The following is a 26,395-nucleotide window of genomic DNA, read 5'->3' on the forward strand; positions in this document are numbered from 1 at the left end:
ATGTACGTCTCATATTATACACAGCATAAGCTGCACAACAAACTATAATCAATAACTAGTTTTGAAATCAGAGACTAGTAAGAACTGATCACATTTTTACAAATAATGGTAATAAAAATTACTAGAAACATATCTATTTTTTAAAAGTGAAGACGATTTTAGTATTGACACAAAGTCGATGCACGATTTGTCAAATATAATTACACTGTGGGCCAAGTTTGACACCCCTGAGTAAGATGGTCATCAGTTAGATGAATATACAGTAAAAGCATTGCAATAAATTTGAAGCTAAATGAATGAGCATACAAACAATTCAGTATAAAGAATACACATGATAAAATGTGTGAAACTAAATGACACAAGTTAAAATGAATTTTAAAACAAATGACAGACTGATGATGACTGATTTACTGTAGGCCTTTGTGGAATCGCTGTTTCTGATTAATCTTGTGAAGAACAAACAACCTGGCTAAAAAAAACATTTGCATGCATGTACACCTCGATGAAAACGTTTTTTACGGGTCCCAAACAACCACTCGGTGCACCACTTTCCAGCCTAAATTGGAGAGGATGTCTATCCTGGCAGCACTTAGGAAAAAGTCGCAAGGACCAATGGGGGAAATTGAACAGGAAGTCAGACATTTAGCTGAGTAGGAGTCATTTTGAGTGGAAAGTTTTGCCAATGCCATCTAAAGCACGTGGAACATTGTTCCTTACACTGTGAGATCATCTCCTTACTGTGATCCCTATGTGAACATTTTGGCAATATCACATCATAATAGAAATGACCTGGCATTACATGAGAAATGATCAGCCAGTCAGCAGATGGCAATGGAAACAAAAAGTGTCACATTTAGAAGAAGCAGAAGGGAAAAGAAGAATCGTCAGCCATACCTGTCATAGCGCCGGCGTGGCTGGACATATAAAAGAGAAACGAGGCCCAAAAAGATGGAGCAGAAGAAGCGAGAAGCAAGCAGAGACTCACGCACACACAAGAAGTTAGCTTATTATGAGCAACTGTATTGTATTTAAAGTGCAGTCTTGTATTGACAACAAATACAGTTGGGGCAAGAAAGAAGCAAACACAAAAAGGCACAAACTCTGGAGTGGGAATTTACACTTACTGAAACAACCAAAAGCTCTTAATTTGCCACTCATAAAAATACTTTTTTTTCCAAAAGTGACCATTTGTGAAGTTGTAATCATACAGCTTTACTGATTGCAAGCCTACTTGAAAAAAACAACAAAGTGATGTCTCTCTCATGAGCAACGTCATTCATTATTTGATTGGTTGACTGATGAGGCCCTCATCTACCCAAGAGCGAATGTGAAAATGATGACGATGGCATCAAATCACTTGTTAGTGTTCCTCGCTCCGTGATTGCGGACCGCTCTTGAGACGAGCAAGCACCGTAGTCAGTAATCATCGATTTCATTTCTTTTTTCAACAGCTCACACCAAGTAAATACTTACAATTTTCTCTCATCATAGGTCCAAGAACATTCCAAAAGTGACAAATGATTTCTTCTTTAAAATATAAATAAAAAGCAACGTGCAAAGGCATTCGACAGTCCACCAGTTACCTAAAAAGCACCAGAGGGCGCTCCTGGGTCATAATCATTTAAAGGGCCAGTGTGTAGAGTAGTGATGGGGAAAATAAAGCTTCAAATAAGCTTTGTTGTATTTTTTGACTCTTCAAGATGGCTCTGTTGGTTTATGTAAATGGGTTTAAGTCTGTGTGCTTTCAGTCCAATATTGAACAGAGTGTCACCTAAAGTAGTCAAAAACTACAACTGATTCACAAAGCATATTTGAAGCTTATTTAAGCATATTTGATCCATTTTATGAAAGCGACAAAAACACTTTGAATGTGCCATTGGCAATCACTAACAATCATAAATGTCCAATTATAGTAAAATATTCATATGAAAAGTCAATTGTTTTGATTTACTGGCTACCAGTCCAAGATGTCGTCAGCTAGGCCCCTGACAAAAACAGGCACCATAGAGAAACTAATGAACACATATAGACCAAATATCACGCGTGCAAGTGACGTCATATTCTTACTCATTTGGCGCCATTTGTAACCTCAAGATGTCGTCAACAGAGTTTGTATGTTTACAGAACAAACTGTGAGACTTAACTGAGTTCATCCATTTCTGTTGTTTGAGAAAAAGGATTTAGAGAAAAGTAGGCCCATGTGTGTGCGAGTTGAGGGCCACTCCATCGTCCTACACACTGCTCCTTTAATCAAAGTGCTTGTGCTCTGTCCAAATATTTGGGGCTGCGTGGAGCAGCAACACCAGATGAAAATGGGGTACATTTCTACAACTCAGTCCTATGTACACAAGTCCACAGCCCCCTCCTCTAATGCCACCATCAAAAGCTAATTATCTGTGCTAATTTGCATGAAAATCCAAACAATAATCAGGACCATAAATCTTTTTGTACAATTCTGGATTTCCTGCCATAACATTGAATGAGCATACACAAATGCTCCAGGCTTTCGACACCGACCAGAACATCAGGTTCATTACTTGCGAAACGTTGGTCCAACAACATCACTCAAACCTTCTTGTTCAATCCCGAGCATAAAAGATTTTTGTATGCGCATTTGATGTGCATACACTACAGAATTGCCCAAAAACAAAATGCTAAGACATCAAGATTGTTGCATATTACCATCGTAACAGAAAGATGCTTCATGTTTGGGACATTCAACAACAAAGTGGCATTGGAAGTTTAAGAGACAATTCACTAGTTGCAAAGATACTAAAAGGAATTCAGGTGAATCCACACTTAAAAAAATAACACCCTAGTATAGAGTATAATACACTACTTTATAAACTAAATGGGCATAATTTGCCCAAAGATTGAAGTGAACATGTTTAATATTGTGACTTAGCAGAAAACGTATTGTAGTACTTTAAGGTGTGACTAAAATGAGCAAATATGGTCTCCTTGAATTTAAAGGGAGGATGCACTCGATTGATTATCCTAGAGCAGCTTTTCATTGTGCGACATCAGTAAATATCTTAGCATAACGTTGAGTTTCCTATGTTGAAACAGAATACTGGAGCAAGGTGCGGAGTGTCACATTAGTGCTGTGCACTGAAGCGTCCCAGATCATTTTCCATTACCTGGAGGTGTCTTGACAAGAATTCCAATTTGTAAGACTCAAATGAAAAAAACTCCAGCGATTTATGATAACCACAAAACTGTTAAAAATGCGCCTCCTAAAAAAAACTGTACAAGCAGGCCTCTGTATTCACCCCAAAGCTGAGCCTGTTTTTGTGACACCTTCGTACTATACATTAGCTGTCAGCCAGGTGCAGACTGATAAACTCCTGCATACACTTCCTGTACTGCATCTCAGTTGGGCTGTTGGCGTTATATTGACCTGACTGGCTGTAGGGTCCCTCGGCCTCGCGCATCTCCTCGTTCATCTTGGCCAGCCGCAGCCTGCGGAGCAGGGAGAGAGGAAACCAAATGACGTTTGAAATATTCTCATCAGAGATCAACAATCTACTTTTGGACAATGTGGCTTTACGGATGAGAGATGATTTTAACCGGCCGCTGAAAGATTGCATCTATGCAATAATCCGAGCGCCAAATAACAAATGAGATGAATGTGATCATATAGTGACACCTTGTGGTGGATTCTTGTGCATTCACACAGACAAGTAAACTGACAGGAGAAAATGTAAAATAAGATTTAAGAATGATGGTTGAGACCCCTTCGTCCTCATTGATGAGCTCAAGCTTGGAGACAGTTTGTAAACACGAGATAAAGAAAGTGATGACAAGGCAAAACCTAATGATACTCACAATGTAACAATGTCTGCATTGGCTGCTTCCACAGCCATGGCCAGCGGTGTTTTCTCCTCAATGTCTGCAGCATTCTGATTGGCTCCTCTTTTCAAGAATAAACACACTTGCCTGAAAGTGAGACAAGTTAAATGTACCGTGTTCTAAAGTTTCACAGTTAAACAGTGCTGATAACCAACCCTGTGCGTCCCAGCATGGTGGCATGGTGCAGAGGTCCTCGACCTTGAGCATCCTGCTGATTCACATTAGCCGCGTTTTGCAGCAGAAACTCGCAGGTCACCAATGAGCCCTGGAATGAAACATGAGTGAAATAAGATCAAAATCTAAAGGCAAAATATATTTATACATGTCCTACCCCCCGCACGGCCATGATGAGCGGTGTTTTCTTGTCGTCTTCCATGTTGACCCAGTTAACTTGAGCTCCATGGGCCAGCGCCTCAGCCATGTCAGGTAGACTGCAGGCGCACGAAGCCCAGTAGAGCTGAAGACCCGAACTGTACTCCTTGGGCTCGTAGAACACCGTCTCCTTACAAGGTGATGGTGGAGGCAAGGTGATGGTGGTGGCTGCCATGGGTATGGGTGGAGTCTCAGCAACATCTTAATAATCAGGACAAAATATTTGCATTTACAGCTTTTAAACGGAATGAGTGAAAGCATCTTAAGACATCCACAAACTGATATCAAACATGTTTTTCAAACCCAAATTAGTGTGGATATGGCTTAAGTTTAGTTTACAATTGATTGACAAGTGGATGAGAAGACTGCATGTTTTTTTATTTTTACCTCCATCTGCCAAACTACCACTAGAGGGAGTGGTGGCCAGCATCTCCCTGCTGCCATCAGCACTATGCTGGATTCCACTGTCTGCACTTTTGACTGCAGAGGAGAAAAAGACCATCAATGAAGAATATGGATGTAAACAATCTGAAAATTTGAGTTTGTTTGATGAACTCATTTGTTTCTTTCATAACTTCAGTATTGAGAATACCGATACATTTTACGCTATCACTCTGCTTTTAAGATTTGGACTGAGTATTGTCTCAATAAAATGATTTCTTGAATATTATTATTACTATTATTATTGTTATTCATTTGCAATTTTGTGTTGATGTAGTACTGATTAAACTATCACTTTGTTCTATTTTTGTGCTTATGAATAAAACAGTATACAGTATTCATTATTCTTGATATCATTACTGATAGATAGTAGATGGGATGCATGAGGAGAGATCCCACCAATCATCTCTGTACAGCACAACAACATGAAGATATTAATCAAGGAACAACAACTGTGTGAGTGCATCATTCCCTGCCCCGGGAAAAAGACAACACACAAAGAAACCCACTATTAGTAGAGTCTGGATGAGGGAGGAGAAGGTCAGAGGATGAAGGTTTGTTAGGATCACAGCCTCCAATTAGCAAGAGCCAAATGGACCAAATGGGATGGAGAAGCAAGCCAAACATTAACATTGAATACTTACTGCTCCTGAGCTTGGAGGAGTTGTCAAAGTAGGAGAAGAGTGAATGAAGCTCGTCAGGACAGAAGAGAGAGTCCCGCCGGGCCTCCGAGCCACCGGCAGCAGCTTTGCAAAGGGATGATGCCGTTTGGGGAATAGGGTATCGGGTTGCGCGGGGTATTGAGAGGCAGGATGGGTGGGAAGGGCGATTTAAGGTAGGCGGGTGGAGCAGGTATTAGTCCGGTAGCAAAAAACAGCCAGAGGGGGGGCGGGGACAACATGTGACAAGGAACAAAGAAGCAAAGAGAGGAGAGTGAGAGGAAGCGTGAAGGCAGAAATAGTTTCACTAGCAGCTCAGCTGACACTGGAGGACACAGACTACAAGAGGCAATGGCAGGCAAACAGAGCTTAGACATATGCTGTTCACAGAGAACATACACTATGCCAAAAGACTTGTTCACAACAGTGCGGAAAGCACAGTGAGCGCAAGGGGAATAGGACAGGCTGCGATGAGGGAAGGAAGAGTGACTCTTAAGATGTTGTGCTTGTGTCATCATTTCTGTCACCCGCTACCCTCACTTACACTCAAATAAGGTTGAAGACATCCGTGTTACGACATGCCCAAAATGTTGCCTACCGAGCAAGGATGCATCGTTTCAGTTGCTCACCTGATTGTCCCGAAGTGTTGGAACCAGGTCGGAGTTTGGGGGTGGGTGGCGGCGGTCTCGGTGGCAGGTGCTCGGAGCTGCTGCTAAGTCTCTTCTCCTGTTTGCTGAGGGACACCACCTTGCACCGAAGTTCCTCGTCAGATGGCCTGCGCACAAACCTGCGATCCACGTACTTGGCCTTGATGTAGGCCTCGACTTCATGTCTGCTCAAACGAAAAGGGGAAGAGCAAATAAAGAAACTCTCAAAAGTTGTTTACCGATATTGGCTAATCGAAATAATAATATTGGATGATTCTTCAAAACAAAAAAAGCGTTAAAGGAATATAAAACTTAGACTCAAAAGTATACCTTGGGTCTCCTGGCTGTGGTTTTCTTGCTCCCAGTTCCTCTCGCCGCGCCTCATATATCTGGTTGATAACTCCATTTCCAAGTTCACACATTAGCTGGGAAAGACGGGTGAAAAGAGAGAGAACATTTTTGGGGTTGACCTGCAAGCACTTGTTAAACATCATAAAATAAGAATGAAAGAAAGCTTAATTGCAAATGACTTAAAAGTGTATACACGCTTAGTGAATTAGTTTAAGAACATCAACTGCGTTTACCTTGAGCAGTTCCGGCTCCCACGAATCCAAAGTCAGTGACCGGACCTTTGAGAAATGAACTCCCAGACTCCTGCAGATGAAAAAATATTGACACAAGGTTGATTAGTATTGGTCTTTTGTTGCTGTTCTTGAAGGACAGGAAGATCCATTACTAAGAGGTCTAAGATGCTGTCAATTAAAATTGTTGCAAAGGTATTGTCAGGGTTTTCCAAACTATCTTGATCTATGATTATCTTGGAATGTATATAACCGGTAATAAATAACTTAGGTGGATTAGTTTTATGCTTACGTTGGTATGTAACCGGTAATAAACCACCTAACTCTGTCCCATCCTAAACAATGTCGTAAAACATCCCCTGCTCTGTTTACCTAGAGGTCAAGCAAGAGCTTTAACTTGTTTATTCAGTCTACTGTCACCCCCACCCTTTTTCTCTTAATAAAGATGGTCTTGTGGGAAGCGAGAGTCAGACGTCATTCGATCATTGCTGTACGCACAGTGACGAATGGACTCTCCGCCTGCAGGTGCCCAAAACGACTAACTTGTCTCCGAGTGGTTCTTGCAAAATAAGTTAGAGTGAGCACCACTCTAACATTTTGGTGCCGAAACCCGGGACCCTCATACCCGCCATCTGACTGACGGAGGAAGACGTGCTGCATTGTCGACAAGCCAGCGTCCATTAGGAGGACCTGGAAAAGAAAGTCCTGGGAAGAGAACTTCTTCGCTGGGCCAGCATCTTATGTCTGCCTTCGTCTGACAGAGGTGGTTGACGGGACCCGGAAATGCAACGAACCAGGGGACAAGTAAGTTAAAGCCCTAAAGTTGTGGGATTGTGTGGTTGTGAAACGCGTAAAAGTAAAAGTGCACAGGAATAAAAATAGGCAAGACAGAAGATAAGAAGTCTTGTGGAAGGAGGGGGTGTTGTAGAGTCCCCCTCCGGATGAAGTGGCTCTTCTGGAGCAGTGGTTTTCAAACTGTTTTATATATTTTTGTAAAATCTCATGTACCTCCGTGTACCCTCATTTGACAACCACTGTTCTAAGGGGTACAACTTCGCGTTGGCAGGGCTGGGTAACAGGACTGTTGTCTTTAGTTCCCAGGGAAGGAAGGGGTGTTGTAGAGTCCCCTCTCCGGATGAAGCAGCTCTTTTATTTTTAAAAGAGGACTTCGCGTAGGCAGGGATAAGAAATTTGTGTGGTTGAATGTGTGACTGGTAGGATAAATTGACTAAAAAGCAGTTCTAGCATTGATCGACGGCAATAACACAGGCTAGTAATTTGTTAGAAGGTCAATTTAAACCTGCATTGAGGATCCTCAAAGAAAATAAAAAGAGATTGGAAAAAAAAAAACACTGGAAAAATTAAAATTAAGATGAGAAAAAGGAACGATAAATCTCTAGCTCTTGAAGGAGATGAGTTCATGGCGAGTAGATTTCTTGATTGTATGTAATACATGCTGAAGTGGAAAAAGAAAAGAGAGAGAGTTGAATTGTGCTAGACTGTGGTTGAAAGCTTCACAAGAGAGAAGAGAATAAATCCAAAAGACAAAGTTGAAAAGTACTGCGACTATGTTTGTCAGGCCGGAAGACAATGAGGCCACAGTGCGCAGGCGCACTGTCCCGGCCACGGCTCCAGCCGCAGCTCAAGCAGAAGAGCAAGAGAGGCATTCCGCTCGTGTGCAAAACTTGTATACAACAACTATGCAGTGGGACAGGCATGCTGAAAAAGTGATCCAAAAAGGCAAATGTTCTGATGTATTTCATCTAGATGATGATAATGATCTAAATGAAGATACAACGATCTTCTCCCAAAGTTCCCAAAGGGGAGAGGAAGAGAGAGAGACCAACAAGGCCGAAGGCCACCATATAATTCAAAACCCCCATCAGATTCTGACAACTGTTGGAACTGTGGGAAACGTGGACACTGGTCAAGAGAGTGTTTTAGAAAAAGAAAAACGGTGCCAGTCAAGGGGCAGAGGAAGAGGCAGAGGAAAAGTCACATTTACAGCATGACAAGCTTCCTCTCCTTTGACCCCTCATGCTAATACAGAGAAAGAAAGAATAGATGCCCATATGACAGCAAAACATGTCATTGTCAGATTATTGGAACATTTTTTGGATTATTAGAGCTCTTGTCCATGCAAGAAGTATGACAATGCTGTTTGTATGCCCAATGACAAATGACCAGAGATCAAATTGTGTGTGTACACTAAAGTTAGAATTTGCAAATCAAGTGGTAAATGAATGCAACTTGAAGATAAATAAAAAAAATTAGAATGTACTGTCCTTGTGTGCGTGGGAGGGACTAGCTCATGATCGACCACAGGAAATGGCCAGCCTGTGACGAATCATTGGTGCTGGGACCTGCCCTACGCGCGCGAGAGCTGTGCATGTGTGTTAAAATGATGAAGATTGGCTAAACTTTCAGTGTAAAGAAATTTGTTAGACTGTGGTCTATCCAATTTGCACCGCAGAACAGAAACGATTTGGAAAGATAAAAATGAGAGGAAAAGAGAAAAATGTGTTTGCGAGCAGAAATTGATCCACACTAGTGCATGTTAAGTGTTGAGCCCTCATGAGAAATTTGAAAAAGAAACGACAGAACATGCTTTCAGGAATTGGAAGAAGCAAAATTGTGAATTTAAGACATTGCAATGCTACATTTAATAGGAATAATTGATTGATGGTGTTATAAAATTATACAAACTGCTATATGCGAGCTAAATCTGAGAAATTGAGTTCTTTAAATTTAAAAACAAAGGAAAAATTCAGATTAATTTGCCAGCAGTTTTTATGAGTTGAGTTTTTTTTTGGTGGATTGTTCTATCAGGAACCTTGAGTTGAAAATGGTATATGGATGTTGTGTGGTGAGCTTGGATGAATTGAGACCAATGTGATGGTAAGACTCCTTTTTGGAGACTGTGTGTGAGATGCAAATGAGCATTGATGAATGATTGCCTTGAATGATAGGAAAATACAGGTTGAATGGTTGAAGCTGTTGGCGACTACTATGGAAAATTAGTAGAGCAACTTTGCTGAAAGAGTGGTTTTGAGTAAGTTGAATGCTAAAATGAAAAACATAGCTTTTGGATTAATGATTAACTAGAGAAAAAAACTGGAGAACCAGTAACACATGCAGAAGATGTGTGAACTGGGAAATTTAGAAGCGTTTTGAAAAGAAAGTCAAATTAAATGATGGAATCATATGTAGTGAAGAACACGTTCTCCCAAAACGTTTGTCAAGGTGTGAGGCATGGGCGTTGTCAAGCCTCAGAAGGAGGGAGTGAATAGGACAGATAGTGGAAGATAGTAATAATACAAACCTTTACGACATATGGATTTTCTAATACATTTAGTGTCATACTGTGGTAAAATTCTATTCTGGTATCATGCAATGTATATCTCACTAGTAAGCCTAAGTGTGACCGGGTCATGTTTCGGGTCAGGTTCGTGCGGGATTGTTTGGGCCTTGGTCCATGATCTCATTGGCACGAGACATCTGGTTTCCATTAACAACTGACAAGATATGCACCCGAGTGAGGAAAGGGAGGCTAACTCATAAATAATGAGGAGATATTGGGAGTAATCTGTTGGTCCTTTCTTTAAGACCCTTCCTGGTGCAGATAGGTTAGCAACAAGAGAGATTTAGAGGTTCAACAGAAAGACAGTTAAAAGAAAACAACATTATTAATTTGGATAGTTGCGGGCTAACAGGAGCATGAGAAAGAAGAGCTAAGAAGCGGGATCCAATTTGATCAGGGAGATTGGAAATTCACAACACCATATTCTAAGTCACATTTTTGAGCAAGCATGACACAGGTAATAACGTTTGAGAGGTCAAGACATAGATCAGGGCTAGATGTGGAACGCAGACCTCGTTGAGTTAATTTTAAATAATGATACTGAAGACAATGTACTGTCTCATTAAATAGGAACTATGGACAGAACGTAGCTCGAAAATAGGATGACTTACAGGACTTACAATATAAAGACGAGATCGCTGTTACTAGGAGAATTTGAAGTTTGGTAAACAAACGTTACTAGCGAATTGATGGCAGCAGCTACATTTGGTTACAAGTTTGATGTCCCAGTCTGTCACTCTCAGTGCCAGGATCCCTGAAAACTCAATCCCGAGACTCTGCCTGCAGCCATGGACGTCTACAAAACGGTGCCTGGCTTTGAGGCACCTTTGACCTTTGGCAAGGACAAAGAAAGACTGTTGTTGTGCTTGGAAGGGGCAAGTACACTCCGGAGAAAAGACGACATCCTCGGGGACGAGAAAAGACAGTGAGAAGTGGAGGAACTCACAATGTTGAAGACAAAATGGACATTTGAACAATGGACTCATTCGAGAGTGATGGATGTGTTGGCTCTGAAGCAACAACAAAAGAACACCATCTTGAGAGGGTGAGGTGCGGCAAAAGATATGGACTTGAAATGTCCAACGGCCAAATCGCACTCCGTGCTGAAACTTCGTGGGGCTTGGGGTAAAGTGGAAAGGAGCTTCATTGTGCACTGGGTTTGACAGAACTGAGGAGATTTGATAAAAATTTAATAATGCGTAGAGCTACAGAGAGAAGCATCATGGTCAGAGATTGAACAGATTGGACAAAACAAATAGGCTAAAACGGAGAGAAACAAGAGCGAGATCTGATGTTTTGGCTCATCAGGCATAAGAAGTAGAAATTGAGTTAGATACATTTTAGAATAGGACATTTGGACTAAAGTGGATTCAGTCAAGAGGAAGCTAGGTTGCTCAATGTACCTACTCAATAAAATAGTAAATTCGTTGCACCACGGTGGAGTTTGGGTGGTCAGAATGTTGGATACGTTAAATTTTTGACTTTCACACAATCATGCATAGGAGTCGCACAAGGCGACAGTTAACAAGACAATGACTGCAGTAGGGATCACTTACGACTGCACCGACATGGAAAAGTAGAAGCAAGGGAGTTGAGTAAGGGATTATATGCGGAACAGTCCGCTATACAGTTACCAATAGGAGGTTCTATCAAAAGGAGCTACATGAGAGATGTATAGAATCCCTTTGTCTGTGTTCTGTGTTCGTGCGTAATCTCTGTAAAGTTGTGTCAGGCTGTTGTCGTTTGTCTGAGCCTTGGGTGCGCGCTCGGTGTGTGTGCGTTTATGTGCACAACCTGTGTTAGGAAGAAGACGGCATGGATAAGGGAATCTCCTTTAAGACAGGAGGCAATAAATGGGAAAGCCCCTGTCATAAACGGTCTTTGGTTAGGAGGAATCATTAGGAAGTGCTCAAACTCTTCTTTCAAACACTCCTATCTGCCTCGTTAAAAAGGGCATTACAATTGACTACAAGAGTTGCAAAAAGCAGATGAAGAACATAGGTAGCATGATCAGGTCCCTCAAACCGAAAGATATGTCCAATGCAAATTTACTGCCGCCTGATCTTTCCTCCTCACAGGTCGACAACCCCATCAATCCAGGAGACTGGGTCTACATCAAGGTCATCAAAAGAAGGAACTGGGCCAGCCATGGTGGGAGGGACCATTCCAAGTCTTGCTGACTACCCCCCTCCGCAGTGAAGATCGCTGAAAGACCCAACTGGATTCACCTTAGCCACTGCAAGCTACGAGGAGTGCTGGACCCCTCATTTCGGGACGGTGACAAAGTCTGCGAACAACGATCCCAACTCCGCTAGGCGGGGGTATGTCTCGGTGTTCTTGTCATCTTAGTAGCAACGGGGCTCCACATGCCAGGTGGATCCTCTGCTGCGTTCTGGTTGGAGCATGCTATAGTCTATGGACACATCTGAACAGACCAAGTGATAATGTTGACCGTGGGAAACGATGGTCACACGATGAGAACTTTGAGGACTGGTCATGAGACCCCAGAAACCCATACAAAACCAACGCTTGGTACCGGTATGTGAAGGTCACTGTGGGAGCGCGCACACAGGGGGGATGTTATCTGTGTTTCCAAAAACTCCCCTTGCTCCACACAAGTTCACTTGGAGGCCAGAGCAATGAATGTCACTGAAGCGAAATGTATGGCATTCATGGGAGGAGTTTGATATCAACACCGTACTGTCAGTCAGTGACGCTACCCCTACCGCCCTGGACTCGCAGGAATGAATCTGTGATCAAACTATTTTGGATTAATCCCAATGTGACTGTTGGAGGACGACAGATGCCACAAGTGGCCTAAACCAGGACGCTACCTGGAATGGACTACACGTGTTTCATCCAAGAAAACAAGACCCACGGATGCATTCACGACAACTGCTCTCCAGGAGGGAACTGGATGGGAGCTTTGGACATCACCGCTGTGTGCCAGGATGGGAGAGCCATTTCAAGGTGTAAGGGCTCTCCTGCCAACATGGCTGTACCATTGGACGGGTCCTACTTCATTCGGAACGGATCGTGGCTTTATTTATATTTTCTTATTGATAGCATTATGGTCGCCTAAGGCAGAGGGACCGTGTGAGACTTTTCCTGCGATTTAACATCGGCCAGCAGGTTTTTAGACCACACAATAAGTTTGGACTGGAGTATTGAGGAAAAACCTCATCTTCACTGGAAGTTGTTGCTATCATTGTTTGTTGTTTTTGTCGTGTTTCACCCTGCACGCTCCCCAACCCGTCCGCTGTCGTCTCCGTTTTTTATTGATCTTTTTTATTATAGTTTTTTGCTATTCTTCTTTATATTTGCTTACTTACTTATGTTTGATTGATCGGGTTCACATAATCATATGATAAAACAGGAGGGATATGTCAGGGTTTTCCAAACTATCTTGATCTATGATTATCTTGGAATGTATATAACCGGTAATAAATAACTTAGGTGGATTAGTTTTATGCTTACGTTGGTATGTAACCGGTAATAAACCACCTAACTCTGTCCCATCCTAAACAATGTCGTAAAACATCCCCTGCTCTGTTTACCTAGAGGTCAAGCAAGAGCTTTAACTTGTTTATTCAGTCTACTGTCACCCCCACCCTTTTTCTCTTAATAAAGATGGTCTTGTGGGAAGCGAGAGTCAGACGTCATTCGATCATTGCTGTACGCACAGTGACGAATGGACTCTCCGCCTGCAGGTGCCCAAAACGACTAACTTGTCTCCGAGTGGTTCTTGCAAAATAAGTTAGAGTGAGCACCACTCTAACAGGTATTAGCAGCATTATGTTGATCTCTAATTATGTTGTTCAATTTTGTTTCCATAAATACTTGTGGTAAAGTAAATAGATAAAATACATGTGTGACTTGTGTAAAAGACATATTTTGGTATGGCAAAGAACTAAGTTTTCTATATTTATATATTTCAACTCAAAGCGTGGATAGTCATCTCAGTAAGATTATCTCAGAAATCCCTTGAGATTAACATTTTGTCGCCACAAAACTTCAAATCACAACAAATTCACGAGTTTTTAAATCACAATAGTTTTACCTGTGAATTCCAGAGCACTGGATACAAAGAGTGATGCCTAGATTGATGCTGGCCCAGCGTGGATCTGGCTGGCCGCAGTCACAGCAACAAGCGTTGCCCGGGATGGCGATGACTTTCTGCAGGGCACTTTCCCCTTTTAGTGATTTCTCCTTGGGCTCCCCACCAGAGTCTAAGCTGCCCCCCGTTGACGTGGAAGTCTTGCTGTCCAGCTTCTGTGATGGTAACCCCCCCCAAAAAAACAGTCATGATTTATTAAAATGCTCCTTACTGAAACTTGACCCTTTATTTATTTTTTTCACCTCATTATCATCTCCCTTGTCACGGAAGGCAGTGGCGATGCTATTGTGGACCGCTTTGATCCACGCCTGTCGCAGCTTCTCGGAGTCTGCTTGCATCATGCAGCTCCTGTTGGGAAAAGCAAGGTCACACAACTGCTGCCTGCATAATGTGCTCGGGCGTGGCTGCTCTATAGACTGATGTACAGGACGTTTACTTACTTGGTGGGTGAGACCACCTCGAAACAGAAGCGTCGCTCTAAGTCTTCACAGTGTTTGACTGTGCATAGCCTCAGGTCTTCCACCACCACCGTCGGGTTGTCCTGGGGCAACATCGAAAGCAGACCATACTTTGAATATATTATATTCCTTTTTATAATATGCATACATGTTTCTTTCTACAAAATGATCAGAATTATTCCCTTTCACAAGAAACCTATAGGGCTGAGAAATGAATAAGCACCAGACATGAAAGTCTACTGGTTGAGGTTGGTGCTATGGGAGCCACTGGGCATACCTTGAATTTCTTCTGGTAAACCAGCTGATTGTTTTGAATGGAGAACCACCGTCTGAAAAGAGATCACGCGGTTGTAAGCAGGGAAAATATAGACCTTTGTTGGATACAATTGCAAATTGATTCTGATATTATTCGGTTTACTCAAATAAATGGTGTAGTCCCATGATCATGTTCACTATACTATAAACCAACTAAAATATCAGTTATCAATTATTTACATATCTCTTCATTCATAGAGATCCAAATCAAGCCTCGTCTCGCCTCCATACTCTGAAATTCATGTTATCTGAAGCGATCCTGTCATACCTATTCCATGTCTTGAAGGCATTGCTAGCCCTTTTAAAAAGATAACCTTCCATGGCAATGCCATTTTCTGCATCCACATTGTATTCCAACTTGGTGTCGTCGGTTGAGAAGTCCTACAGTGAGAGGAAAAGGAAGTGATGAGTAGAGAGCAGCACAAATTAGGAAAACTAAACAAAAAGACACAGTCCTTACAAAAAAAATTCAGAGAACTCAACAATAATATCCACTGTATTCAAATGTTATTGCTAAGCAACTGCTGCTGTCAAACAAGCCAATGTGTTGTAACTTCAACTACCTCAGTGAGCTATTGTTACACTGTGATAAAACCCCTCTAGCTCATCCGCTTCAAATTACACTGAACACTGGGATGACTGCAACGTGTGTGTGAGTACGTATATCCTTGCGGACTCACTTTACAACTAGGACAAGTGATCTGTCAACCAACTACAGCTAAGGTAAGCTACACTTCAGGGACAAATGTAGTGCTGGCCGTGACATCATCAGAATTGACACTTGGAGTAGGTTTCTCATCTGCAAAGTTCACTCCAATAAAGAGAGATAAAATATGTTGGAACTCTGACAGCCCAGTCAAACTACCATTTCATAACATGCACATGGATGAATGAATACCACGGTCGGTCCACATAAAACACACAAGGACAGCTGGGGTTTATTTTTGGGCGCACAACAAAGACACCAAAAAGGAAGGCAAGAGTGAAAGTCACATTCGCCTCTTGATGACAACTGTAACTCAAGCATTATTGAGACCCAGAAAATAAATGCATGATGTGCACTATGCTACACTGACTTCAATACGATGACAGGGCTTCACAGTGAACGGCATCAACGATGGGGCATCACAACAAAACACACCACAAAATGAAAACATCTACACGTGTGGATCATGTGTAGCACTCTAGAAAGGGCAGTCGTCGGTGCAATCGGACACACACAAACTGCAATGCGGTCTTGGTTGATTAGTATGACAAAGGCGAGATGGCAAAATGTTGGGTTAGAAAACGGAAACCAAACAGAAATAAATGCAAGTGATACTACGTACGGAGGATGACCTCCAAGCACAAAAGTTTCGGTGGTCTGAGTTGAACGCCGTCACCTCCTAAACATCACACAGCAAAAAGAAAAGAAACATGGACTTCTTGGCCCTGGCAAAGATTTGCTGCTAATAGAAAAAAAAAAAAAGCTGAATGTAAGCCAGAAACAAATATATCAACAGCTCACAAATATCTACAGAGATGCACACAAATGCACAGAACAGGCTCACTCACCAGATACCAAACATAGTGGAAACGACTGAAAATCTTCATGATCAACAATCCAGTCAAGTGGGCGAAAGCTTATTTTTCGATATCCTTATGGGGTCAAAAAAGCTTCTGAATCTAAAGCTTGAGTGAGGCATCTACAAGCAGCATATCCATTTCCTAAACAAATATAAATCCTTTGGCTGTGTGTTTGCATCTGTCACAGCCCTTACTGCTCCTGCTTTTTTTATCAAGGCCTTACGCTCAGAAGGTCACCTGTGTGCCAATTTTTGTGTTTTCTGTGTGTGTGTGTGTGTGTGTGTGTGTGTGTGTGTGTGTTAGAAATCCGATATTAAAGGGGACCGTGCTAAGTCATCAAACATTTATGTGCCACTGAGCTTAGCAGCTACACACTCAGCCTTTCCTCACGACAAGCAGTGGAAATCTGTCGTGAAAGCAGTCATGCTCTTTCCCTTGTGGCCAGACTGTCATAGGTGAGTAGTGCAGACAGTGAGAATGATTCAGAAAACAATGGATGTGAGGATAGAAATGTGTAGACGTGAAGGAAAATCACACGGTTGGAGACAACTATAACATCGCGCCAAGTAATCTCTAACTGAATGTGTATCATCAAAGTTGTCTGAAAATGGGTTCCAATAATAATGCCAGTTGAAATGAAACTGTTGATTGATTATTGAAAGGCATTAAATCTATGAATAAAATGTTATAACTTATAAATCAGTTTTGATGATCATATGATTAAATTATGAAATGCAAAAATCTTCTGTTGATGCTTGTGGTCTACTAAAGCCGCTGTCTTTAAGAGTTTCTCGTTTTTTTGCCCAAGAAACAAATAGTAGTCCACAGAATGGAAGCCAAAGGTAGCAAAAAGGTGAGCAAACGGTGCTTACCTGTAAAGCAGCCTGAGGTAAGTAGAAGAAGAAATTGGGAAAAAGAGGATCAGACATTTGGTTAGGATGGTAGAGTAGATAGAGACGACGAAGTGCTGATTGGCAGCCAGACAGACAAGCAGGCAGATAGCATTTGAAAGAGGAGGAGAGGATGTTAAGGTACAAACATGACCTTGCATAAAAAAAAAGAATGGATATGCTAACAACACAACTAGTGAGCCAAGACGACAGCACAGGATGAAAACGACAATACATGAAAATATTTATACCTCATCTCACAAACCATATACAACCAGACAGATACCGCTACATGTGTATTTTTTGTATCGTAATGAGGATATGTATAGAATATAACTAGAAGGCCTATCACAGTAGAGCATTAGTATGTGACCCACTTAAATGTTATGCTATTTACTGTCAACATTTAATAATGCATTGGTGTGCGCTTGAGCTCATCCAGTGGTATCACATTACACACACCTGAGAGTGCAGTACTACCTCCGTGACCTCGGTGTACAGGACGGTGAGTGGCTGCCATCTTGTCTCGTATCACTACTTTCAGCTTTACACAACTTATTTCCTTTGGATTTTGGATTTAAAAGATCTTATAGGTAAATGTGCATATCCAGAAAAAAAAAATGCTTTTACATAATTTAGGTGTCAAGTCAATACAAAGTCTAGGCTTGGAATTGTTTTGATTACGTCAAACAAATACAAAGCATGTATGCATGAGTAGACCATGTTTGTATTTTTCACATTTGTGGGCATTCCTAACTCCAAACATTTCATTGACTCCAAGCATGTTCGACTGCTATTTTAGTTATTTTCGTCGAACATTGGATAAAAATCAGGGCCATCTTTTTAGACCAATCTGTACCTTTTGCTGGATGGTGGAGTGTTTTTGCTCCATGTCCCGCTTCTCTTTGGCAGCATCCACAACCAGCTGGTCCAACTGCCAAGGACAACAGATTAGTCAGACATGCTAAACCACCTGGCCACATTCAACATTGCATTGCATTACAAAAGAAAATTGATGCTTCATAATCCCTTTTGATTCCCGCAAACAAAACTGACCCATCGGCAAAGGGGTACAGGGGAAAATGAATGATTCTCTTCAACTTTCCATTCCAACATTATATTCATGGAAAAAAACAAATGTTCCTCTGACTGGAGACGAAAGCAACAAATGCCTGCTTTCATAGCGAATGCCACAAATGTGCCAGTTAGCTTCAAGGCGTTGAGGTTTGAGTCTATTCATAATTTGGTGCAACAAAAAAACGTAAAAATGAGGACAAGAGAAGAAAATTATTCCCCGGTTATAAGTCGATGGGCAAAAAGAGCAAAATGAACAGAAGGTGAGAAGAGACATTTAAATTTATTTTAATCAACATTTGTGTGAATTATTTTGAAATATTATATGAGAATGAAAATTGCTTGTTTTGGCAGAGAATCACCTTTACAAAAAATTAGGGGGAAGAAGCATTTTTATTTTAGGGGGAGAATGGTACTTTAATATGATATAATGTTAATGTGGAGGAAGATACTAAGAATATGCAGCTATCCGGTGTTTAAAAAATATATTTTGTGGAGAAAGATGCTTTGTTTCTGGGGGAGCTGCGCCTTTTTCCTTGTTTTGGGCAGGAAATGGGTGGACGGCAGAGCAGCAGTATGATAGCATCGGATGGGAAATATTTTCCGGCTGTCACAACCATAACAACAAGTCCAGTCCAGTCCCGATTGTCTATCTCCATACATTTTATTCAAGAGCCTGTAAAGCTCCCCACAAACTTTTAGAGAGTGACTCACATTTTATGTCTACAAAGCATTCTCATAATAACCACACTGAAAAATACCTTACCAACGACTAATTAAGAAAAATTCACAGGTATATTTATTTACTTGCCTCGTTTCCTCACCCATCGACAATAACCCATAAAAATACAATGAATATTTCATGTTTGTAGTGTAATTTTCCTGCTCTTATTTATACATTGACAACAGACCTGTTGACAGCTCCTCCACACCTCCCTGCACAGTCGCTCAACCTTCTTCAGTTTCATGATAGAAGTAGAGTTAATCCTCTTGTCCTTGCTTCCCGCTGTTTGGATGCGGATTTTCTCCCCCTTGTCACTTTAATACGGTGTGTATGCAGCCTTCCAGATTCACTCATCAGGGATATGCTTCATGGTTGAATTTTTTTCTCTCCTAGTTTTCCTCTTCTGTCCTTTGACTGTTGAAGCCACGTGTTTCCATATGTGCCTCTTCCTTCTGCGTCGATCACTATGAGAGATTAAACTCCGCCTCTCATCCTGTCCTAAATGTGTCAACAAAAGTTTCTATTTTCTTGATACTGTTCTCTCTTGGGAAGGATGGTTACAATTTCAGCACATGAGAGATAAAATAAATAAATAAATAGATAAAAAACACTTGTCTCACCACTCCAGTTTAGAGGAATGTCGTTTGAACCGTTCAGAATTTACTCATAAGTCTTTGCTATTTGCTCCGTGCTTCTTTTAACAAATGCACTCCACTACATTCTTCTTCTTCTTTAAATTGCCCCTCCCATCCCCACTTTCAGAAAAATTACATCTCATTTGGATTTTTCTTTCCCTGACATAGCCTCAGAACCACCCGCTAACAATCCACAAGGCTTCAGTAAGATTCTTGAGTTTCTCCACCGCATTCTCTCAGCTGACTCGAAACTCAAGTGAGACTGACGGTGGGAAAATGCATCTCGGGATTACTGGCTGCCTTCTTCCTCATTCTACTGAGATCACCATCTCAGAGTCACACATGGGCTAAGGAGGAGGGGTTGTTTATAATAAAACAAACAGATTCACTTCAATTCATTCAAATAATGCTACAATAGACTTCACATTTAAAGCAGTCTGTGCCTAAGACAAAATGTTAATGAGTCCACAAATGCTGTTATAATGAAACTACAAATTCCCCTCCAAACATAATAATGAATGTTTATACACCACGGTAATGGTATGTAAACATTTTTTATAGTGAGTCTGCTGCTCAAAGTTCGCATGTGATACGTGGTACACACTTGATGTACCTGTGTAAGTATTACGTTAAACTGGCAAGAATTTTTTTTTTTTCATGTTGCAGTTTTCATCAATTGCTATGCCAAGTATTTAATATACTGTACAGCAGGGGTGTCAAACTCTTTTTTTCGGGGCCGCATTGTAGTCATAGTTTCTTTCGGAGGGCCATTATGACTGACAACCCAAATAAATGTATGAGCACCTCATATATACAGTAAAAGCTACAAAACAAACTGACAAATAACTCATTTTCAAATCAGACTAGTAAAACCTGGTCAAATATTTAAAAATATATATGTATATTATTAAAAGTGAAGACAATTTGCAATTCTAGTAATGACACACAAATTTGTTGCACAATTTGTCTTCGCGGGCCACATAAAATGATGTGGCGGGCCGTATCTGGCCCCCGGGCCTTGAGGTTGACACCTTTGCTGTACAGGAAAGGTTGAGAGGGGGATTCCGCCATCTCTGCAGGAAATATTACCTGTACCTAATTTTATAATCATTGTATGAGCAAGGTAAGGTTTCGTAATCTGGTATGTAGTGTATGCACATATGCGGTACCTGTCCTCCGAGATGTTTCATTAGTGGCTGTAACTCACTGAAGAGGTCATAGCCTTGGTGAAAAAAGGTCAGGTGGGCATACATGAAGGACAGCATCTGTGGCGAGGACAGTCCTTATACGTTGAGCAAAACCAGGTGAGTCGCTCGGAATCATGAAACCAATGTAGGAGACCGTACTTACAGATTTTAGGATTTCTGATCTTCGTTTGGACTGCAGCACATTTATCTGCAAAACGAATTAGATAAATAAAAGTTGTGAAGGAGGCCACAAAGTACTTAACATGAACACGACCAAAGGTTCCTTAGATTGACACAAGGGGGAGCTCTGTACGATGGCAGTTATCACCAGTAGCTTCTAATTTTTCTAAACCTTGTCTCAGTTTCACTAGATATCTGCTATCCTCATGTGCCCCAGCCTGGCTTCTTCTTTCTTCAAAATATCTTATTTTTTATTTATATATATATTTAGCTGGGCATGCAAAGCTAATGCTACCAAGTAGAGAGGAGAGATGTACAATTATTTTTTCATGGTGTAGCAAGTCTTTTCCAAACTCATCTTGATCTCCAATTAACAGCTGCAAATGGACTGCAACTTTACCAGATTTGAACATCCTTGATGTATTTATTGTGGCACCAAACTTCCAACTGATCTGGGCATGATTAGTGCATGTCTAGAAGATTAAATAAATGCAACTTAGTCCAGGGTGATGACGTTTAGAATAGAGATTGCTACACTAACTCAGTAAACATATTTTATGAGGTTCTATTTGTTCCTAACACTACCATAATTCATTTAACAGTTGTCAATAATTAAATGGGGTCGCTTCATGAAGTGAATTTTATGTTGCACAAGAGACAAATGTCATTCATAAACGTGCCAGGCTCTCTCTGCCTCTATCTTGGATGTCTCTGAAGACTGTGGAATGTATAATGACATTACATGTCGGAGAAACAGCAGGAAAGCTAAATTCCAAGTCTTAAATGTTTCCTACAAGACCCATAAGCGGAACATTTCTTTCTGCTGTGCCAGCAGCTTGCCACATAGATTTCCAATATGCAGACAAAAAGGCAAGGGAAAAAGCTTTGTCTTCAAAGAGCAAGCCTGCAGAGATCCAAAGGAGCACACTACCAAACCTATCAGCATTTTTTTTTTTTTTGCTTCTAATTCTTGCCTAAGGAGCTTCTTAGCTGTGAGGCGATTCATGCACATTCTATTCTTCACTTCCTCTTTTACATGTTCCTCGCCAATTTTATTGAAATGTATCAATAACTGCATGTACACATCTCCACACTATATCTGTCGCACGATTCATCACTAATAATAGTACTGCTACAACTGAATCCCTATCACGTGGTAGCTAGCGTGTATTACTTTGTATTTAGTGGGTTCAAACACATCTGCGGTTCATTCTTCCTTGTACCACATCAGCATGTTAAACCCTGACTCAGCAAATTAGGCTTTCAGTTCAAATTTATGACTGCTGGTGCAGCATTTTCAAACTCGTCAGTAAAGAAATGTGTGCCTCTACTTTTGTCCGTTAAAAAAAAAAAAAAAAAATCTAATTTCCTCAAATGAAAGCGTCAAACAAATATATTGATTAATACATTTTACCTACCTGTAAAACATAGTCGAGCACGATGTGTCGGAAGCATTTGCGCGTGGCAGTGAGGATGTTGGTAGCCTCTTCCACTTCGTGCTGCTTGTTGCGGGGAGCCTGAGCATTTTTGATCAGCGCTGCATCCTTTTCTTCACTCACTTTGTCAAATTGCTTCTTGGCTTCTTTAAACTTGCGCAGGTCACTGGCAATTGATAAGGTGCACAGACAGATAGAGAGAGTGTGAAGTGATTTTGCCAAAGTCTCTTGGTGGATGTAAGTGAATCTTAAAAAGAAGCCAAGTTGTCATTCATTTTGATCCACAGCAGGGTTGCTTACGTGAAATGAAATATTTTGCATTTTTCATTATGCTAACGAGGCTGTGTGGTTGAGAGTGTCTGCAGTGCACCCACGTGAAAGATTCTTGTATATCACCTCTGTTCTCTCGTCTCTTGGCTTAGAGAGATGAAGTCCTATTCGAATGCTGTAAGGCAGTGGGTAATTGTGGAGAAGCGTATTTTCCTACTCGATCTGAGAAGCACTGTGACTACTGATGTGGGTGTTAAGCCTTGGTGAGCCAGGGGCAAAAACAGGCTAATACCCACAAAATCTAATCGACTAGGGTTAATGCCTCACTGCTTCTTCAAAAAACAAGCCCACCTGAATGCTATATTTGGAAGCAAGTCTCTGTTTAAAAATCCATTTCTTACATAAATCATTATTGTTTTAATACTCACTCTTTAACAAATGTTTGAAGCTGGGTCTTGATTGATCTCTGGGCCTGATCGAACAGTATCTGTACAGTAAAAGATGATTGCCAATTAGATGAACAATGGTTGTATGTATGAAACAAGATAGAAAGTCACAAGTCGAAGGCGTATGTCAATCAATGCCTTATATTGCCAATCACCCCAAAAAAATATCACTCACAGCTTGGAGAGAGAGGCAAAAGCTTAAAAATAGCGACTGCAGTGTGGCAATTTTTAATAATAACGGCATCAGATTTTTTAAAGCTCATCAAAAATAATAACGACATTAATCATTTATTCAAATAATCATTATGTGCAGCTCTAACATTAATTTTTGAAATGTCGTTATTCCATATCATCGTTGATTGTAATCTGTATTGAGCAATTAGCATAAAACACTGATTAGAACACTCCCATTGGAAAACTACGCTTCTCTGTGACTTGCCAAAAAAGATTTTTGGTCATTGTGATACTTGCTTACTTTTTTTTTTTTTGCTATTTAGTCAAATGCTAATAGGCAGCGATTTCTCACAGGCACTTCACCCTTATTATGAATTCTATGTAATTTGGAAAGCAGAGAGGACAATCTGAGTAGTGTGCTTAGGATAGCCTAGCACTATCAAACAAAGCACTGTTTCAGATCATGTGCTAAAAGATCGCTAAGTGGTAACAACCACTTTTGAGAATCAGCTGACGTGGCCAGAGTTGAAGCCACAGACTGCCATACCAGATGGGTTTTGTCATCAGCCAGCTGTCAACAAGGGGATTCAAACACTGAGAACACATCCCGTTTCACATGGAAGAACCTACCGTGTGATAGTTGATCATTTCCTGAAGGCTTTCTGCAAACTTGGAAAGACTGGACTGTGGAGACAAAAGGGGGACAAACATCAGTTAAAAAATCTGTTCAGATGACATACAATCATGGCCTAATAGCTCAACCTTTTTTTTTAACTCCACATTAATTTGGGATTTTGGCGAATTTAACAAGAGTTTGAATGTTTGTGGCTCAATCAAATCAAGCAAATCCACCTTGGATCAAAGCTTTATTTTGAAAGCACACAAAAGAGGTGTGAGTCAGACTAAGTATTTACCTCGATGACTTCATCTTTGGTAGATTGCAAAGCGAGCTCCCGGATCCCGTTGACAAACTGTTTGTTGGCAGCATTGTAAGCTTTTCCAGCATCTATCATCCCAATGCACAACTTCACCAGCTAAAGAAAGAGAACATCAAAAAAAGCATGCCATGAAGACGAGGTAACGTGGTGTCAAGTAGGAATCTAAGGCATTGTTAGCTTCTTCAAATAAAAAAGGAACTTGTTGACCTTCTGGGTCACTTGGTGGGGGACACCGATAGTTTTAGGTTATGCAAACATAAACCGGGCCTGGCTATACGCCATTCTCTCCCACGGAGATGTCTGAGCCAACATTTCTAAAAAACTTAACTCAACATTCATTCGTCCATTTTCTGTACAAAAAAATATTTGCAATGTACTGCATCAAGACACTCACAGGGATAAAGAATGAACAGAGTAGTGACCATGAGAGAAAATTTAAGTGACTCTGGAGAATTCATGAACAATTATGAGAATGTAATCCTTTTGTATTGTCTTGTTTTGAATGTGTAGCTACATGGATGTGTGGCTTTTTAAAAACTCCACCCATCAACACACACACACACACACACACACACACACAGAAACACACACAACTTGTAAGAGACACTCCCACTCTCCAGTAGATCCTTCCTCTTTATAGCAAGAAAGGAAGTAAAGGCTGGGCTGAGTCACAGAGGTGGGATTTTGAGAAGGGGCTAAAGGGGGGAGTGAGAACACTCTAATAAGTCCAGCAACAATGACCATGAATAGTTTGGGCCCAATGTCTCGAGGTAAATATAATTATCTTATATATGGGGAGGACAGAAATATTAGTATTACATCCACAGTGAAAAAGAAAAAAAAAATGAGGGGAGAAAACAAGTCTTATTGCTATGTTATTACAACAGCATTTACTATATTAGACAAACACTATACACATTAGCAAACAACCTGTCATTGCCATGTATGACCTGTAACCTCAGAAGTGTACGTCAAACTCATTGCCCTTTGCATTCATCAGTACCCAAGAAGTAGCGCTCAGTTTCAAAAACATTGGTGACTACAAGGCTTAAATGAACAATAATAAACAAAATACGATCTACAAACATGGTACTCACTTTGTCGAGCTTCGATTCCAACTCGCACACATCCCCCTCCACTTCCTCTATGGTGGCTCTGCAGAAGAAATATTAAAAAGATAAATGTCAGCTTGGTTTACTTATTGGTCAGTTGTGATACATTTGATTTGTTGAATTTTCTATCTTTTATGTATCATTTGTCATACTCAAGGCATGGGATTGTTTAAGAAAGAAATGCATGAGGTCAGCGACAGTGCTTGACAGAAACGCATGGGTGTTGGCCAGAAGGATTAAAAGCAACACCCTACTGTAATAGCAGTGGGACAGATGTTTGTTGTTTGTCCCTTGAGTCACATCAACAGCCGCCAACAACATCATCTGGCATCACGTCAAACAAAGTACAAGAGGACATCTCGGGTAGCGCTCTGCTTTTACTGCAGAAACCATACAATACTAGCGTCTACAAGAATCCTTCTGCGTTAAATGCGAACAATATGAGACCACAAACATACTGCGGCCATTGTTCAACCAAGGACAACATGACAATTACCTCAAAGCTTGTGAATGTACTGCTGCCCAGGAATGTAGGCAAAACAGCTATTATGTGTATTTAATGTGAAAAACATGCAGCAAGTGAAGCTGTAGTCTGTCTGTAGACATTCCAAACAATACCCCTCGAACCAGTAGAAACTTGCAAATCAATTAATTTAGCCAACTATGTTTAGTTGCTACTTGCAAATATTTATATACGTATTCATTCATCATCCGAACTATAATCATGATGATCACATGGGCCCATTCATATCGGAGACTCTTGAGTCGAACTGACTAATGGTCAAGTGGTGTATAGTAGCCTATAAAGGACTCAGTGATAGTAATAGAGTACCAAAGTAAACTGCAAACGACACTGGGATGGAAGTTGGGGTGCTCAGATTGCATTGCTAATAGAACAGATGTAATTAATATTTTTTTAACCTTTGACAAGAAAACATAAGTGGATTGTGTCTTCGAATA

General features: G+C 40.9%; 1 protein-coding gene and 1 long non-coding RNA gene across 3 annotated transcripts in view; one reads left to right on the forward strand and one right to left on the reverse strand.

Moving 5' to 3' along the window:
• LOC133166939 (arf-GAP with coiled-coil, ANK repeat and PH domain-containing protein 2-like) overlaps positions 1 to 26,395 on the reverse strand; it is a 32,210-nt gene that overhangs the window by 1,267 nt on the left and 4,548 nt on the right. Inside the window, exons 2-23 of one of the 2 annotated variants that reach the window (XM_061297350.1) lie at positions 25,421 to 25,478; positions 24,300 to 24,419; positions 24,016 to 24,069; positions 23,194 to 23,252; positions 22,478 to 22,661; positions 21,043 to 21,087; positions 20,862 to 20,957; positions 18,119 to 18,193; positions 15,072 to 15,184; positions 14,766 to 14,817; positions 14,471 to 14,571; positions 14,273 to 14,378; positions 13,974 to 14,185; positions 6,556 to 6,625; positions 6,302 to 6,396; positions 5,954 to 6,156; positions 5,310 to 5,411; positions 4,612 to 4,704; positions 4,184 to 4,425; positions 4,008 to 4,117; positions 3,829 to 3,939; positions 3,401 to 3,462 (exon numbers count right to left, since the gene is read on the reverse strand). In XM_061297350.1, the coding sequence (XP_061153334.1) occupies positions 3,401 to 3,462; positions 3,829 to 3,939; positions 4,008 to 4,117; positions 4,184 to 4,425; positions 4,612 to 4,704; positions 5,310 to 5,411; positions 5,954 to 6,156; positions 6,302 to 6,396; positions 6,556 to 6,625; positions 13,974 to 14,185; positions 14,273 to 14,378; positions 14,471 to 14,571; positions 14,766 to 14,817; positions 15,072 to 15,184; positions 18,119 to 18,193; positions 20,862 to 20,957; positions 21,043 to 21,087; positions 22,478 to 22,661; positions 23,194 to 23,252; positions 24,016 to 24,069; positions 24,300 to 24,419; positions 25,421 to 25,478 (2,363 nt within the window). The remainder of the gene's footprint in view (positions 1 to 3,400; positions 3,463 to 3,828; positions 3,940 to 4,007; positions 4,118 to 4,183; positions 4,426 to 4,611; positions 4,705 to 5,309; positions 5,412 to 5,953; positions 6,157 to 6,301; positions 6,397 to 6,555; positions 6,626 to 13,973; positions 14,186 to 14,272; positions 14,379 to 14,470; positions 14,572 to 14,765; positions 14,818 to 15,071; positions 15,185 to 18,118; positions 18,194 to 20,861; positions 20,958 to 21,042; positions 21,088 to 22,477; positions 22,662 to 23,193; positions 23,253 to 24,015; positions 24,070 to 24,299; positions 24,420 to 25,420; positions 25,479 to 26,395) is intronic. The other variant, XM_061297351.1, reaches the window with a different exon arrangement.
• On the forward strand, positions 6,750 to 13,636 carry LOC133167269 (uncharacterized). Its single transcript, XR_009717934.1, has 2 exons — positions 6,750 to 7,356; positions 11,992 to 13,636. It is a non-coding gene; the product is annotated as an uncharacterized LOC133167269 (long non-coding RNA).

The sequence above is a fragment of the Syngnathus typhle genome, linkage group LG14 (assembly GCF_033458585.1).
Source record: "Syngnathus typhle isolate RoL2023-S1 ecotype Sweden linkage group LG14, RoL_Styp_1.0, whole genome shotgun sequence".
Taxonomy (NCBI): domain Eukaryota; kingdom Metazoa; phylum Chordata; class Actinopteri; order Syngnathiformes; family Syngnathidae; genus Syngnathus; species Syngnathus typhle.